Source organism: Engystomops pustulosus, chromosome 6 (genome assembly GCF_040894005.1).
Source record: "Engystomops pustulosus chromosome 6, aEngPut4.maternal, whole genome shotgun sequence".
NCBI classification, from domain to species: Eukaryota; Metazoa; Chordata; class Amphibia; order Anura; family Leptodactylidae; genus Engystomops; species Engystomops pustulosus.
The window spans coordinates 39,408,531-39,427,403 of record NC_092416.1 but is presented as its reverse complement, the minus strand read 5'-3'; the positions used below and the strand labels follow the sequence as shown (position 1 = coordinate 39,427,403).

At 43.1% G+C, this 18,873-nt stretch overlaps 2 protein-coding genes across 3 annotated transcripts in view; one reads left to right on the top strand and one right to left on the bottom strand.

The window, feature by feature from the left end:
* Positions 1-18,873, top strand: part of LOC140134943 (uncharacterized) — a 238,955-nt gene that overhangs the window by 132,699 nt on the left and 87,383 nt on the right. The window lies entirely within an intron of this gene.
* LOC140134941 (uncharacterized) lies at positions 1,441-9,175 on the bottom strand. Its single transcript, XM_072155785.1, has 3 exons — positions 9,060-9,175; positions 4,707-4,851; positions 1,441-2,213 (listed from the first exon to the last, which is right to left on the bottom strand). Exons 1-3 carry the CDS (start codon positions 9,100-9,102, stop codon positions 1,670-1,672), a joined length of 732 nt encoding a protein of 243 aa, XP_072011886.1. The 5' UTR covers positions 9,103-9,175; the 3' UTR covers positions 1,441-1,669.

The following is an 18,873-nucleotide window of genomic DNA, read 5'->3' as shown; positions in this document are numbered from 1 at the left end:
ATGTTCTACTAAAACCGTTACGTTGTTTATATAATGCTAGAACCACATAATGCTTATAGACCGCACAAGATCTGGGCAAGAAGAAAGACTAAATGATACATTGATTGATTTTACACTGAATTTCCCAGAATCACCATATTCCCAACCGTCATACACTTTGCATAGCCAGGTGTGCACTTCTAAATTTATGGAACCCAATGACATCACATAGAACAGTAGCAGGTAAAACCTCTTCCACAAGACCATCTGTGGAGGGGAGAGGCAAGACATATGCAGGTGCTATACTGGCCGACCCGCCAATATCAGTAGGTTCCAGTAATGTTAAGGTAATGTATATGGAGACCTAAGACACATCCTAGTCAAGAGCATCAACATTATTCTTTTTTCATTAATGGTCTAATAACTATGGAGTCAATTGTTGGTAAATTATATTCCAATTACAAAATATTTTACGTGTCTCTTAAAATCTGCAAGGCTGAGGTTGTCATGGTTAGTAGGTTGTGGGACCACAGTATGAAGGGGAGCTGCTGGAGGGGCACGGTGTATTGGGGAACTGTTGGGGGGACACTATGAACGGATGCCGCTGGAGGGGCACAGTATAAAAGGGAGCTGTTGGTGGGGGCACATTGTGAAGCGGAGCTGCTGGGGGACAAAGTGTGGAGCGGTGCTGTTAGGTGGACACTATAATGGGGAGCTTCTTGGGCGTACAGTATGAAGGGGAGCAGTTGGGATTATTGTGAAGGGGAGCTGCTGGGGGGTACAGTATGAAGGGGAGCTGTTGGGGGGGATTATTGTGAAGGGGAGCTGCTGGGGGACACAGTATCAAGGGAAGCTGTTGGGGACACAGTATGAAGGGAACCTGCTGGGGGAGCTAAAATATGAGGGGGGACCTGAATATGATGGAGCCACAAAGGGAGGGGGAGATGGTAGGAACACTAAAAGGGGAATTATACCCCACAACTTTTATCCCTCTTTCACCACTGCTTAATTTGGGAGCTATGCTGCCACATGAGACCACTTTTTTCCCAGGGCTGTTTTAAGCGGTCAGTACATTTTTAACAAACTTTGCATAAATCAGTAGTACAAACGAATAAAAACACTTCTGTGCTTTATCGTCAATCTCACTCCTTCATTCTAATCTGCTTTTTCAGTCTCTGCTGAATTCCACCTTGCTAGAAGCTCAGATGACCTAGCAGCTCAATGCGGAGGGGGAGGAGTGAGTCACAGCAGCTAAGTCTCTACACCAAACACAGAGAGGACTGCAAACTACAGATGAAGCTGCAGAGATTGAAGGGCCTAGAAAATGATGATTACATAGTGACCTGACATGTCAACACACTGGATACTGATTTATGCAAAGTTTGTTGAAAGGCTTCATGCATGGTCATAAATTTGTTTTCTTATGCTTACCATGATAAAAGTAACATTCATGATTAATAGTTCTCAGTAAAATTTCTTTTATTTGATTGACAACATAACATAGGGATGGTTTTGGCGAGGAGGCCTCCATTATCAGTTATGATCGGAGCTGCTCTCTCAGGGATGAGAATATTTATCAAAAGTGAGCAAAACCAATCAGAGCCCAGCTTTCATTTTCATAAAGCTGAGCTCTGATTGGTTACAGTGAGTAATTAGAAAAGTTTTGCTCTCAAACAATTCTGATAAATCTCTAAGCGTTGTTATTATTAAAAATGGCGAGTTGAGACAGCATCTTCTTTAACACATTCTTGTCGAACATGAGTATTTTTTGTAACTTTTCAGCAACATTGTAATTTTCTTCCATTTCTTTCAATTCTTTTTCAGTTTGTTCAGATAGTGGCGATGCTTCTTCTTTCGCATTGGCAGCTTCGACTTCTTTGTGGACTTCCTCAATATGGGGGTCCAGTCCGGCTTTTAGGGCATCAATGACAGGCTTGGTTTTTTTCTGTAAAATAGGCAGGATTTCGTCCCAGAAAGTAATTTGATGGACTTTAACTTTCTCTTCAAACTTCTCGAAATACGGTTGTATTTCCTCGGCAGTGACACGTAAACTGTTAACAGTGTGAACGACAAATGCTCCCAATAGAGGGAGGACTTTGCTGGTGTACACTGGGTAGGTCTCATTGATTTCCTTGTACACCTCTTTGATGATGTCTCCCAAGTAGTCAGAGATGCCGTAGGCTAAGTTATAGTAACTTACTTTTAGTTTCTGAGCTCTGTTGCCCAAAACAGCACTGTATGAAAGCAAAAGAAAAAGAATTTGTCAAATTAGTCAATTGTTTCGAGCTACTTACCTACCATCAAGAATCTACCTATTAAGATCTGATGGTTGGTTCTTCGTAACATTCAAAGCCATTCTAAACTATTGTTTCTAGTCCTATGATACTTTCTAACCTTATCTACACTATATCTAAGTCATGTGCTCATTTTTGGCATGGAGTAGCCCCTACGGACTGTGTGAGCAAAGGCTACTCTATGCTCCAATAGCCTCTTCTGTGCCTTCTACCTGCACAACGTATTAGTAGCTTTTCTTTGGTGCTCCACATATGCGCACTATATGCACGCACACTGAAGCCTGAGCTGAGCGAGTCAGTGGAGCGATAGAAGAGTGACTAATACACACGGACAGGAGGGTCAGCAGAGGCCACTGGGGCATGGAGTAGTCTTTCCACAGACAGGTACAATAGCCTATAGCCTTGGACCGATATATATAGCAGGCCCTGTACAGTGCACTCTACCTACAGTCAGGATATTGGAAGTCATATTCCCTAGTGAACCTAGAAATGTAATGAAAAAAAAAAAGTTTCTTTTAAAATAAGTTATCCTTAAAATGTAGTATACATAATTGGTATTAATGTGTCCGTAACAGCCTAAAATATAAAATTATCATGCTATTCTTCATGCATGTCAAATGGTACCGTATTTTTGGACTATAAGGCGCACTGTATTATAAGGCGCACCTTCAATAAATGCCTGCTAAAACGTCTAGGTTCATATATAAGGCACACCTTATATTCCGGTGCGCCTTATATATGAACCTAGACATTATAAGGTGCACCTGATTATAAGGATGAATGACCAGCAGGTGGCAGAATCTTTGATTGAGAAAATCAAAAGATTTTTTGTGCGCCTTATAGTCCGAAAAATACGGTGTATATATATATATGTATATATATATATATATATATTAAAAAAATAATAATAAAAAAACAATAATTTTTTTTTGGTAGCCCTGTTGCCACAAAAATGGAGTAAAACCCAATAATATTTCCAATAAAAATCACAGCATATTCTTCAAAAAACAAGCTCTCTAGGTTTCATTGCATAATATCACACATACATTTTTTTTAACAAAGCTTTGAATGTGCAAAACTAGCAAAAAATAAAATACTACATACATAATGCCATACTGTAATGCCACTGAACTGCATGAATGTAATATTTATTTCAAAAAATACATCTTCAAAAAAGTTGCTGCTTGAATCTCCTGCCAAATACTAACTAATGAAAGCTTGTTTTTATTATAGTGTGTCATTCAAAATGCTGTTGTCACTTATAATAACTTGTCCTGCACAAAAAAACAAGCCCCCATAGGCTCTAGATATACAATAATGCCAAAACATTAAGTAAATAACACTGCAGCCTCAAAGCACAAAAAGATGTGATGCCAAGAGCTCCTCCTGCTCTATAACATGCTGCCTGCAGATAGAACACTATTTATAATCTGCTCCACTCCCCCTGCTCTATAACACGATGCCTGCAGATAGGACACTATGTACAATCTGCTCAGCTCCTCCTGCTCTATAACATGCCACCTGCAGATAGGACACTATGTATAATCTGCTCAGCTCCTCCTGCTCTATAACATGCTGCCTGCAGATAAAACACTATTTATAATCTGCTCAGCTCCTCCTGCTCTATAACCTGCTGCCTGCAGATAAAACACTATTTATAATCTGTTCAGCTTCTCTTGCTCTATAACATGCTGCCTGCAGATAGGACACTATGTACAATCTTTTCAGCTCCTCCTGCTCTATAACATGCTGCCTGCAGATAGAACACTATTTATAATCTGCTCCACTCCCCCTGCTCTATAACACGCTGCCTGCAGATAGGACACTATGTACAATCTGCTCAGCTCCTCCTGCTCTATAACATGCCACCTGCAGATAGGACACTATGTATAATCTGCTCAGCTCCTCCTGCTCTATAACATGCTGCCTGCAGATAAAACACTATTTATAATCTGTTCAGCTTCTCTTGCTCTATAACATGCTGCCTGCAGATAGCACCACATTTATATTTCAAGGTTCATGTTAACAAATAGCTCATGTTAACTCACAGATCCGTGACTAATCTTCTTATATTTGTTATCCATGGCCTCCTTCCTTCTAAAATCAACTGATATAACTACGCTAATGAGCTTGCAAGGCTACTGGGGAGGTTCTCAGAGCCCTTTGCGTTGGCTTCCTGGAGCACTTCCCTTTCCCACTTTGTGCTGAAACTTATTAGGCAGTGAGAGGGTAAGTGTCTATCACAAGGGTAGGGGGAAAACAGTGTAACAGCCCATGAATCTGCAGCAAGGAGGGACTCTAGGAACTGCCCCAATAGCCTTTAAGACTCATTAGCATAATTTTACAAGTTGATATTAGAAGGAAGGAGGCCATGGATAATGTGATAATTTGCACATCAATCCACTAAAATAATATGAACAGAGCCTTCCTTACAGTCTGTCCTTCTCTGACGACTCCAAGTTTGATACCAATTCTGCGCCAAACACCAATGCATTATGGACCAGACTTTTGACTGAGTCTCTTACTGCAGGTTTTGGAGGTTGTTGTTCAACCGGTGTGACAGGTGAACCATATATTCCTACAAGGTAAATAGTAATTTAAAAGTTAAACAGAACGATATAACATTAACATCATTAACATGACATATTCATTATATTCATTATTCATTCTTTTTTTTTTTGGTATTTAAAGAAACTTTTAATGAAGTAATATACATTGGACATCCAGTAAGTAAACACAGAAGGAGGTTATACATATTTAAAATGTACATTATGGAGTGCGTGGGGGGGGGGGGGAGGCAAGAGCGGTAAGAGCGTCTGCATTATATGACAGCTAGGGCAATAAGTCTTAGATACAGGGCCGGCTCCAGCACTGGTCATTCCTGGGCTAGTGTCGGGGCCCAGGGCTGCTGGTGGGGGCCCACATAAGTCAGTACATAAGGAATCCATAGAGGGTGAGAGTGGGCTTTATATATAATAACCATAAAGGGGCTGTTTAGGATGATAAACTTGGGAATATTTTAAAGAATAGGAGACTGTTTTAGTTTCTGAATTTTTAATGCCGCCACGTGAGTTCACTGCAAATGTCTCCGAATCCTTTGGTTTCTTGTATTAATACTTTTGTAAGCGGTTGAGTCCAAGTACAACAGTGACACACAAACTTGTAAGACCCTCGAAAAACAGCGGCCTACTGAGGCACTATCGCCCAGGAGCCTACTGAAACCTGGAGCTGACCCTACTCCTGGTGTAACCTTCTTCCTGAGGGCAAGAAGGTTACACCTGTCAACTCCAGTACTTGATCCACGCTTTCCGTATCTTTAAAGGGGTGTCTGACTGTTTTTAAAATTCTGCAGACGGGTTGGGGAGGGATGGTGGCACTGTCCAGCGCCGCCATTTTCACATGGAAACTGCGCTGAGGTCCACTTTTGGTCGCACATGTCCACCCAGCCCCATACCTCAGCACTTGATACGGCTTAAACGATAGCATCCCTCCCCAACCTGCCTGCAGAATTTTAAAAACAATCGGTCAACCCCTTTAAGAAGGATTTGTGTTTCCTATCTATCCAGCTGGAAATCTCCTCTAAATCTATAGATTTGGTTCACTTTTGCTCAAATGACGGAGAGAGATGCTGCTCCACCACTGCTGAAGAATCAGAGATTAAGCTGCCTGGACGAGGATAGTCCAAGGAGTCCACGTCTTATCAGGTAGCAAAGGAGAACTGATTCCGGAGTGTGCTTAATACTCATAGATGTTATATTATTAATAGTGCAGGAGATTTCCTCCCAGAATGGCCTGATCTGGGGACAAATCTGTCCCCATTCGTCTGAGAACTGTTGGGGTTTGATCCAATCTGGTCAAAATCTTATAGGATTTTCCTGAAACTTAGTACATCGAGAAAAAAAAAAATCACTGGATCTAAGTAGCAAATTCTACATCGTCGTTTTTTATCTTTAAACAGGTGTTTCAAGGCTACTGGAAAGAAGCTCCGGAACAATGGAGATAAGTCCCACCTGTAAGTAACATCTACCCGAGTGCTAGATTTCCTTTAAGATTAAAGGGTTAACTGTGTCAGCAATATTAACCAAGCAGAACTGCAGATAGTGTTAGGCCCCTTCCACACTAGAGTTGCATTTCACGTCAGGGTGCAATGCGTGAAAAACTGAAGTTTTTGGCTGCGTTTTTGTTCCATTTTTCCTTGGAGTCATTAGCGTTTTTCACGCGCGCGTTGTTCGCGTTTTTTTGCTTTTTCGGTGCATTTTCACGCGCGTTTTTTAAGTCAATGGGAGACTCGAGCATTTTTCAAAGGGACAATGGTTCGGGAATAAAATGTTTTATTTAATTGAAAAAGAATGTCTTCAGATAACTTATCAGATGTACGCAAACATCTGCAATCTATTCTTCACTGTTCTGCACGTATATTATCTCCCGACAAGTTAGCAGATGTGAAGAACAGTGAAGAATAGAATAAAAACAGTGAACACAGGATCATTTAAGTGAAAAACACAGTGAAGAATAGATTACAGATGTTCGGCACATCTGCTTACTTGTCGGGAGATACGCACGGAACGGTGCGAACAAAATAGTATGTGAAGAACAATATATATGTGTGAAGAACACATTGCAGATGTATGGAAACATCTGCAATGTGTTCTTTACACACATATATATTGTTCTTCACATGCTATTTTGTTCGCACCGTTCCGCGCGTATCTTCCGACAAGTAAGCAGATGTGCCGAACATCTGTAATCTATTCTTCACTGTGTTCTTCACTGTGTTTTTCACTTAAATGATCCTGTGTTCACTGTGTTCACTGTTTTTATTCTATTCTTCACTGTTCTTCACTGTGTTTTTTTAATTAAATGCTCGATCTCGAGCAGGGGAATTATTCATGTCACCTAGCAACCCATCCATTTAAAACGCATTGCACTCGCATTGCACTTGCAAGGCTTGCGAGTGCAATGCATTTTTTATGCGTCTCCATAGACTTGAATGGGGCGGGAAAAACGCGCGTGAAACGCAAAAGTAGAGCATGCTGCGATTTTGACGCGTGTCAAAACAAACGCAAGCACGCGCGTGAAAAACAACGCAAATGAGGAAAGGCCCATTGGAAACAATGGGACAGAGTGCAATGCAAGTTCTGCGCGTCAAAAGCACGTGCAGAACTCACGCGTGAAAAACGCTAGTGTGGAAGGGGCCTTAGGTATTGTCTCTGCAGATCTGTGTAATCAGACGATTGTGTCTGGTTAGTAGCAGCAGGACTGTGAAAAATGTATTTATATCCTGGGATTGTAGCTGACAAATAAAAATCTGCATTAAACTGCTCCATAGCCCATCCCCTTTGCTTTGTGTGACTGCTGTAACTACTAGTTCAATGCTACAGCAGTGACTCAGAGCAGAAGGGAGGTGCGATGAAACCTTATCATATATACCATACTATATTAATCTAACACATATCACTATATCAAAATCCACATCTAATATTAAGGATGTAGTTTCGGTTTTTCTTTTATTTATTCATAATTTTTCTCAAATTTGTAAAAACGAAAGTGTCAAAATTGCAGCAAAAAATGTACATTTACTTGTATATTACTTATCGTACTTATTATTATCATTTTAAAATTGATAAATAGCAATTACTGCACAATATCTGCATTTTGAAACAGTGGTTTTCAAAAAACACCAGGGTTTGGGTTAGTAATAATGAAGATATCCACAGGGAAAGAAGTCAGGAGGCGGGGTAGTAAGAAGGCGGGTCGTAAGAAGGAAGTAAGGAGGCGGGTCCTAAGGAGGAAGTAAGGAGGCAGGAATGAACATACTTCCTATTTATTAGGGCTGACTTAGCTTAATAAAACAGGTCCGTCTCCTGTGTTCCCTGTGGCACAATACCAAATGTACCACAGCCACAATCCAATGCAGTTTATGACATCATTTCTGCTAAATTTTTAAATAAATTCACCCAAGACACCGGAGGACATCCCCTTCCAGTATATCCCCCACCTCCTCCTTTTGTAACTTTTGTGTCTATTTGGGTGCAAAATTTTTTTTTGTCTCACTGCTGCTCTGCCCCATCCTTTATATCAGTGGTCACCAAACTTTTTGTAACATAAAAATCTCACCCCCCCCCCATTGTCCCTGGAAAAAAATGTGTGCCCCATCCTTACCCCAACCTATATAATGAGCCTTTCCTGCAGGCTCCCTTATAAGGTGCCCTATCCTGTGCCCCCCATTGATGCCCCCTTTCTTGCAGCCCCCCATTATAATGTCCCCCCTTTATAATCCTCCAATTCCTGATTCCTTATTATTCCTCTTTTTTTACAGCCCTATCTTATCCTGCCCCTTTCCTGCAGCTGTCCAATCCTCTTCTCTGCCACAACGAGCTGAGTTGTGATGATAGTTGTAGCAGAGAAGAGAAGAGGACTGCTGTGGGAAATGGGGAAAGGAGAGTATCAATTTTTTTCTTCATATTCAATGGTCCACAACTTTTTGGTTACATCCTGGGACCTTGTGGTGCATAACCCACTCTTCACACAATACATTACATCTACCATATAATATTAGGTGTAGAAAGAAAAAAAGGGGTGCACAAGGGCCCATCCCCAGTGCACTGAGAACCTCAATTTCATGGAGCAATAAATTAAACCTGGAAGGTTTCCTACAAAATTCTGTGTTCACTTGTGGGTTGGTTTGAGAGCTTTTGGACTCCCTTTAACCCTATAACAATTGTCTATACAATGTGTGCAGCACACAAGTTAGTGACGCCCACTATGGGGCGCAGTATCCCATACCTGATAGGAACAAGAGGAACAATGATAAAACCAGAGATTTCATGATCAGAAACTGCAAAACAGATGAAAAAATAGAAATTAATTCTATAATACAAGGGGGATACAATAATATATAAAAATATATAATACAAGACAATACTGTCTATTAATCTGTTATCAGTTATGGGAATCCCATTTATAAATGAAAGGGATTTTGTAAAGAAATTTTTTCATAGTGCAACGTCTTAGTGCGGTTATTTACCGTGGCTACTACTCCCCCCATTCTGCGTTGCCTATGGATCCATCCATATATTTAACGTTAAAAGTACTCATACACATTAACAATATACATAATAATATTAACAATATACAATGATGTATAGTGCGAAATAGCATTGCTGATATCTCACCTGTCAGAAGACTCAATCCCATGACGTGGGATTCCTCCTCAGCTTTATATATGCCGCGGCATGGACACCCAATGTTAGACTGGGCACATACCCAACAGAAAGCTGGAAGCAAAGTGATAGGACACAGATTAGAAGAGTCAACATAGGGTGGACACGAGGTGAAGAGTGATATAAGGTCGGTGGGTGGAATCTTAGATCAAAAACATATGGACATGTGATTTTATACAGCGCCTGATATACAGGCAGTCCCTGGGTTACGTACAAGACAGCCTCTTAAGTTGAATTTGTATGTAAGTTGGAACAGGTATATTTTATAAATTGTAACTCCCCACAAAATTAACTTTTTGTCCCAGTAACAATTGGATTTCGAAAATTTTGTGCTGTCATGGGAACAGAGATTATCAATAAAACTTCATTACAGACACCTTACAGTTGATCATTGCAGCCTCGGACTATAGTAAAGTATCTAGAGAGCTTCACCAGAGGTCACAGTGACCAGGGAGGTCCGTCTGTAACTAGGGGTCGTCAGTATGTCAGGTGTCCTTTAGTCGGGGACGGCCTGTACATTCGTAGTCACATTACAGAAATTGATTTTTATGTACTCTGGGTAAGTTCTGGTAGATTTTTACCGTGAGTGGTTCTACCATATTTTAGACCACCATATTGGCTCCAATTTATTGGCGAATTCTCAGATAAGCAATGGAGCCCTATGGAGAAATACCCAACCACAGGTTTCAAACACCATTGTGTGCAATGAGTACTTAGTACACAATTTTGTTTAAGTTATAAATATTACTCCCACTCTAAGAGTAATCCTGGATTTTTGGAATTTTTCTCAAGATATGTAAGGTTGTATGGGAACCATCAGTCTGAAGCTTTCATTCATAAGTGTCTCCAAAAATGCATTCAACAAGTTATCCCAAAGCTAATCCCGTGTTTTCTAAACTGTGTGCTTAGGGTAATTGTCTTGTTGGAAGCTACATCTTTGGTCCAGTCTGAGCATAAATAACTCTTCCAGATGATTCTACTGCCACCATACTTTACTGTAGGGAAATATGCAAATATGTTTTCCAGGGTGGGAAATGGAAAACAATTACCTTTTTTGGTTCTGTCACGGGTGGACCCGCGACCCACATCGCGGGTCGCGGGCTCACCCGTGCCTCTCGCTCCCCGCAGGCGCCGCGCCAGCGCGTCTTACCTCTCCCCGCTCCCGAGTCCCGGCCTCGCTCCGTGTGCGCGCGGTCCCGCGCCTTAGGGCACGCGCGCGGCACTTCCAGGAAATTTAAAGGGCCAGCGCGCCATTAATTGGTGCTGGCCACATTGCCCAAATCCATATAAGCCTGCCTCTTCCTGCAAGCCCTGCCGGATCTTTGTGCCTCACAGCCTTAGAGAAAGCTCTGTTGCGATTTGCCTGCGTTCCAGTGTCTCCTGCGTGCCTGACTCCCTCCGTGTTCCTGTGTTGCCTGACTACCTCCGTGTTCCCGTGTACCAGTGTCCCTTCGTATTGCTGTCGTGAGTTCTGTGTTCCCGTACCCTTCTGCTTGGATCTCCTGTTGCTGACCCCGGTTTGGATTCTGACATTGCATCTCTGCCGCCTGCCCTGACCCTGTGCCTGGACTGTGACCTCGAGCTTGACTGCTGTTTCTGTACCTCAACCTTGGCCGCCACTGCAGACAAGTCACGCCTGAGGAACGACCTGGTGGTACCACGCCGCAGCTTGTCTAACCCGCTTTGCGGCGGGCTCTGGTGAAAACCGAGTACCACTTAGATTCCGGTCCCAGGTAGTGGCTTCAGTCATCGTCTGCAGTGGTCCAGCGGATCCACATCTCGCAAGCCTGACAGGTTCCTTGAAAGGCAGCCCCCTTAACACCAAGCATGACATACAAGAAGTCTAATAACATTAAGTCTCCACATGCCTATAAGGCGGCCTTAATTGGCAAACTCTCCGTAAGCAGAACTCTTACTGCCTGACCCTTAGTGAAGGCATTGGGCAGGGCATGGTTTCCTACAGAGATGACGCCTAGAAATGACACCAAAAAGTTCCATCTTGGTTTCAGTGGACCAGTGCGTCATCTTTCTCACAGATGGAGGTTCCCTAAGGTGCTTTTTATAAACTCTTAGTGGTCTTTTACTAAATAAAAGCCATAAAGCTCAGGTTGTTGAAGTCCTGCAGTGATAGTTGACCTCCTGGACGTTTCTACCATCAGTAAATTGTATCACTGGAGTCACAGGTTGTCAATTGGGTTCTTTGGATACCAGGATATGGACTGGACCTACACCAGACTAAGGGGTTGGAGAATGTGTTGTGTGCTCTTCAGTGGAAGAAGTAGGGGGTCCACACTTCGAAGTAAAAATCCCTTTCTTATTTTTTCATTTGACTGCAGTCCAGACTGAGAGTGGCCATAAGTTCCTTCAGATCTTACAAAGGAGGTAATCCATCTCCGAAACACGTAATAATGAAAAAAAAAATTACTTAAATTATTCCCAAGTGTGGACTCCCTTCTTCAACCACTGAAGACCACCCAAAACAATCTTCGACCCCCAATATGGTGCCGGTCCAGTCCATCTCCTGGTATCCCATTGTTACTTATCTTGTCCTAAACCCAGCACACAAGTTTTGACTGTTGGGCATCAAGATTTAGGATAAAAATTCAAGGTTCTATAAAAAGAGCACCTCAGATAAGCCTCCACCCTATGGTGTGCTCTTATGAACTTGAACCTACCTTAGAAGACTTGTTATTCATCTCGTCTTTCCCTTCAATGATTGGATTCTCGGCCATCTCTCTGACCAAGATCCTTCTCCTTTGATTACTTAGTTTGATGGGGTTGTCAGCATTAAGAAGAGTCCTTGTGGCTCTAAACAAATTCATTTTAGAAATGATGAAGGTCACAATGTTCTTGTATGTGCAAATAAGGTGTAGAAACATCCCCAAAATACCTAACAACAGAATACATTCATGATGTATCATAACTTATACAAAAGGTAATAATGAGCACTAATATAATGACTATTTCAGGATAATACTACATTATTAGTTAAAAAAACAAAATGTTCTGGTCCTGGTGAAGGGGCATGTGTATTTAATAAACTATTGTTCAATGTTTTCCCTTAGTGAAAGATCTGCCTGTCCAGCTAAAAAAACTATTGTGTAATTTGCATTGATAAACGTGTAGGCGACAAACCAAACAGTGACATGTCAATAGAGAACCAGGAAAGGGATCAGAATTACAAGTTCAGTACAAGTATCAGCTGTATGAAGGCCAAAAAACTAGAACATTGTTGAGCATGAGGTGCCCCCTAGTCTATGGTGAGGTGCAGTTAGGGAGATAACTGACTACATCGGATCCAATCTCTAATTAACATTTTCTTCTTTTAAGTATAATTAGGATGATCAACAATAACCAATGATGAGTTCAGGGCACCAGGGACATCATGAAGGCAATATCAGTCTCTGAGCTATTTTCCCTTAATGCCTGACACTTTGGTATAATACTTAATGGACCAGAACAGGTAGGTTGAGTACTAAGCTATAAGCAGTGGTGTAACTAGAGTCCTCTGGGACCCGGGCAAAATTCATAATGGGACTCTTCTTTGCACCCAACCGTGGCCACCACCATTAAGGCTACATTCACACTACAGTATGGGGGACGTATATACGGCCAACGTATATGCAGCCAATATACGTCCCCCATACACTTCTATGGGCTCACGGCCCTGTACGGGAGCGGTATGGTGCAGCACACGTGCGGCACCGTACCGTTCCGTAGCCCGGGAAAAAGATAGGACATGTCCTATCTTTTCCCGTATTACGGCGCCGCGGCCATATATCGCTATGGAGAGGGGCGGGGGTGAGCTGCGCTCACCTCCTCCTCCTCTCCCCGTGCTGCCGTGTGCCCGCCGTGTTACGGTGCAGTGGGCTCACGGCAGTGTGCATGTAGCCTAAGGCATCAAGAAGATAAAAAAATAGTGGGGACGATTTACCGCATCGTGCACCAGCTCTTGATATTCCCCCCGCATGTTGTGCCGAATATTCCAAGAGGCTCCAGACTCTTAGTTTATTTCTGGTGCACGAGTGGCACAGCCTGGCATAGAATGAAGCGTTAACCTGCGCCAAGAACTGGCACAAGCCATAGATGATGCGCTGGCACGAGTGGTCACCAATGTCACCTCCATCTTATCTCATGTTTAATACCCCCTTTCTAAGTAAGTTTCCCCCTTTTCCCTATTATTAGTAAGTACCCCCTACTGCCCCATTCTTAGTGAGGGCGCCCTTTATTAAGTGACCCCAATATTGCAGGGGTCAGATGCTGTTATACATAGCACTTGTGACTATTGCAGGCCCGCCTCTGCCTCAAGTAGCAAAGCCAAGCTACTATCTCCAAAGGTTTTTCCCGTCAAATTGATGACAAAGCTCAACAGTATCTCCATTGGGATATTGGGATTTCCAATATGAAAAAACATGTTTTCAGTGACCAATCACAGAGCTCGTAATCAGTTCACCACCTTCTTCTCCAATCAGGAGGTCTCCTACTTTATATGTGGTTTAACATGGGAAAAGTCAGTAATTCATGAGTAAGTCATTAATCAATTTATTGATTGTACTGCCATCTTTCAGACCACAACGCATAATGCTTAGTGGTCAGCACCAGACAGAACACCTTAGAGGACTGTGTAAGGAGTAAGTATTTTTATTAATTTATTTGTGGCCAGACTAATGCTACATAATAACTATAGTATATGATATTATTTCTTTATTACTATCATTATATCAGGTCATCTAAATTTATTCTCAGTTAATATATATTATTAATTAGTATGGAGGGCCTCAATTTGTTATGGGGGCAGTATATTTTATTCATTAAAGCAGTGTTCCCCAACCTTTTTGTATCTGGGGACTGGCTGCACCTAGAATGTTTTTCCAGGGCCGAGTAACCCTCTTACCATAGTTATAGGGATATGAATTGTGTGCCGTACAAATATTCCATGTCTAACCCCAACCCATATAATGTCCCATTTCCTGCAGCCTCCCTCTATAGTGCCCCTTTTTCTATAGTCATCTTTTAATTATTTGATAAAAAGACGGCTACAGAAAAGGGATCATGAAGTGTCTACTTAGAGAGTCCCTGCCCACACTCTGGATTTTTACACATCAACCATTACTGAGTGATAGGAGCTAAAACAGCAAGAAAACTGAGAAAAGTTGTGAAGTAAAAGGTTAAAAAGATCTTTATAGTGTTAACAACACTAGGGGATTGAAATTTGAGATTTTTTTCATGGGAAACCCCTTTAATGAAATGCCCCCAAACAGTGCTCCCTACCCCATAAAATATGTCCCCAGCACTGTCCCCATTAACAAAATGCCCCCAGTAGTGCACCCGATTAAAATGTCCACACCAGAGCCAGCAGTACGCCCCCCCTTATGAAATGTCCCCAGAAGTGCTCCCCCCTAATGCAATGTTCGCAGCAGTGCGCCCCCAATAATGAAATGCCCCCAGTAGTGCTCCCCAATTAATGAAATGCCGAGCAGTGCTCCTTCATTAAGGAAATGCCCCTATAGTGCCCCTATTAATGAAATCCCCTGAGTAGTGCTTCCCCCTTTAAAATGTCCCTAGCAGCGCTCACCACCACTAATAAAATGCCACCAACAGTGCTCTCTCATATTATGCCCTCAGTAGTGCTCCCCCCTAATGAAATGACCTCAGCAGTGCTCCCCCTCATGAAATGTCCTCAGTGGAGGCCCCCATGAAATGTCCCCAGCAGTGCTCTCCACCCCTAATAACGTGTCCCCAACAGTGCTCACCCCCATATAATGCCCCAAGCTGTGCCCCCCCAGGGGTGTTACTAAGTGAGGCTGGGCCCCATATCAGATTTCTGTTTAAAAAATACATATTCATATTTAAGCTGCATTCACACAAAACATGTTCCCTCCCTGTTGTAGCCAGGCGGACACACGTGGGGCGCGCTGGGAGGTGATTGCTGCTCACGCCTCCCCTGGGGTTATAATTATAAAATATACAATTCCGACTTACATACAAATTCAATTTAAGAACAAATCTATTTTGTAAATCTATAATTTTGTACGTAACCTGGGTGCAAAGAAACTACACTCACCGGCCACTTTATTAGGTACACCTGTCCAACTGCTCGTTAACACTTAATTTCTAATCAGCCAATCACATGGTGGCAACTCAGTGCATTTAGGCATGTAGACATGGTCAAGACAATCTCCTGCAGTTCATACCGAGCATCAGTATGGGGAAGAAAGGTGATTTGAGTGCCTTTGAATGTGGCATGGTTGTTGGTGCCAGAAGGGCTGGTCTGAGTATTTCAGAAACTGCTGATCTACTGGGATTTTCACGCACAACCATCCCTAGGGTTTACAGAGCATGGTCCGAAAAAGAAAAAACATCCAGTGAGCGGCAGTTCTGTGGGCGGAATGCCTTGTTGATGCCAGAGGTCAGAGGAGAATGGGCAGACTGGTTCGAGCTGATAGAAAGGCAACAGTGACTCAAATCGCCACCCGTTACAACCAAGGTAGGCAGAAGAGCATCTCTGAACACACAGTGCGTCGAACTTTGAGGCAGATGGGCTACAGCAGCAGAAGACCACACCGGGTGCCACTCCTTTCAGCTAAGTACTGAGGCTACGATTTGCACAAGCTCATTGAAATTGGACAGTAGAAGATTGGAAAAACGTTGCCTGGTCTGATGTGTCTCGATTTCTGCTGCGACATTCGGATGGTAGGGTCAGAATTTGGCGTCAACAACATGAAAGCATGGATCCATCCTGCCTTGTATCAACGGTTCAGGCTGGTGGTGTCATGGTGTGGGGAATATTTTCTTGGCACTCTTTGGGCCCCTTGGTACCAATTGAGCATCGTTGCAATGCCACAGCCTACCTTAGTATTGTTGTTGACCATGTCCATCCCTTTATGACCACAATGTACCCAACATCTGATGGCTACTTTCAGCAGGATAATGCGCCATGTCATAAAGCTGGAATCATCTCAGACTGGTTTCTTGAACATGACAATGAGGTCACTGTACTCAAATGACCTCCACAGTCACCAGATCTCAATCTAATAGAGTATCTTTGGGATGTGGTGGAACGGGAGATTCGCATCATGGATGTGCAGCCGACAAATCTGCGGCAACTGTGTGATGCCATCATGTCAATATGGACCAAAATCTCTGAGGAATGCTTCCAGCACCTTGTTGTTTCTATGCCACGAAGAATTGAGGCAGTTCTGAAGGCAAAAGGGGGTCCAACCCGTTACTAGCATGGTGTACCTAATAAAGTGGCCGGTGAGTGTACATACACATATATACACATACATATATTCAGTACAGACCAAAAGTTTGGTGGACACATCTTCTCATTCAAAGAGTTTTTTTGTATTTTCATGACTATAAAAATTGTAGATTCACACTGAAGGCATCAAAACTATGAATTATCACATGTGGAATTATATACTTAACAAAAAAGTGTGAATCAACTGAAAGGATGTCTTATATTCTAGATCATTTTGCTGTGATTACTGCTTTGCACACTATTGGCTTCTGTTGATGAGATACAAGAGGTAGTCACCAGAAAAGGTTGTCACATCACAGGTGCCCTTTCAAGGGTAATAAGTGGAAATTCTTGCCTTATAAATAGGTTTGGGAGCATCAGTTGTGTTCTGCAGGAGTCAGGGGATACACAGCTGATAGTCCTACTGAATAGACTGGTAGAGTTTGTATTATGGCTAGAAAAGAGCAGCTAAGTAAAAAAAAACTAGTGGCCATCATTACTTTAAGAAATGAAGGTCAGTCAGTCCGAAAAATTGAGAAAATTTTGAAAATGTCCCCAAGTGCAGTTGCCAAAACCATCAAGCGCTACAAAGAAACTGGCTCACATGAGGACAGCCCTTAGTTAGGAAGAGCAAGAGTCACCTCTGCTGCGGAGGATGAGTTCATCCGAGTCACCAGCCACAGAAACCGCCGGTAACAGCAGCTCAGATTAGAGACCAGGTCACTGCTGCACAGAGGTCTAGCAGCAGACACATCTACACAACAACTGCTAAGAGGAGACTGTGCAGCAGCCTTCATGGTGACATAGTTTCTAGGAAACCACTGATAAGGAGGCAACAAGCACAAGAGACTTGTTTGGGCTAAAGAACACAAGGAATAGACATTAGAGCAGTGGAAATCTGTGCTTTGGTCTGATGAGTCCAAATTTGAGGTATTTGGTTCCAACCATTGTGTCTTTGTGCAACACAGAAAAGATAAACAAATGGACTCTACATGCCTGGTTCCCATTGTGAAGCATGGGGGAGGAGGTGTGATGTTGTGAGGGGCTTTGCTGGTGACACTGTTAGGGATTTATGTCTGTATACTGAGTGGGCAAATTGTAGCCTCAGTTTCCTGTTCTTAGCTGAAAGGAGTGGCACCCGGTGTGGTCTTCTGCTGCTGTAGCCCATCTGCCTCAAAGTTCGACGTTCAGAGATGCTCTTCTGCCTACCTTGGTTGTAACGGGTGGTGACTTGAGTCACTGTTGCCTTTGTATCAGCTCGAACCAGTCTGCCCATTCTCCACTGACCTCGGGCATCAACAAGGCATTTCCGCCCACAGAACTGCCGCTCACTGGATGTTTTTTCTTTTTCGGACCATTCTCTGTAAACCCTAGAGATGGTTGTACGTGAAAATCCCAGTAGATCAGCAGTTTCTGAAATACTCAGACCAGCCCTTCTGGCACCAACAACCATGCCACGTTCAAAGGCACTCAAATCCCCTTTCTTCCCCATACTGATGCTCGGCTTGAACTGCAGGAGATTGTCTTGACGATGTCTACATGCCTAAATGCACTGAGTTGCCGCCATGTGATTAGCTGATTAGAAATTAAGTGTTAACGAGCAGTTAGACAGATGTACCTAATAAAGTGGCCGGTGAGTGTATACTGGGGAGGGAATGACTATATACTGGGAGGCTGGCTGCTTATATACTGGGGGGCTGGCTGGCTTTATACAGAAGGGCCACTGAGGAGTCCAGGGTTGGGGCTGATGTCTGCAGAGGAGAACAGGATGCCTTCACTGCCACCCATGCTATGAATCCATATAATAAGAACAGCAGGGCACATTGTTTAGTGAGGGAGAGAAGGAGGGGCCCCAGCCCTGCAGGTACTGAGGAGGAAGGGACTGACCCCATCAGCTGTTTAAGAGCTGCGGCCCACTGGGAGTTCTCCCGGTAAAATCTACGACCAGTCCGCCCCTGCATGCCAGCAGTTCCAGAACCTACCAGTGTTCCTGATGTTCCTGCTGAGCTTCTGTTTCACAGGTTGATCCTCCACCGGCATCGGAACGTGTTCCAACATCATCCGTTCCTGCTATAGGTTCCTGCGACCTGCGGTCCTGCTACAGCCACTCCTGCGCCAGATGACATCTCTGCTG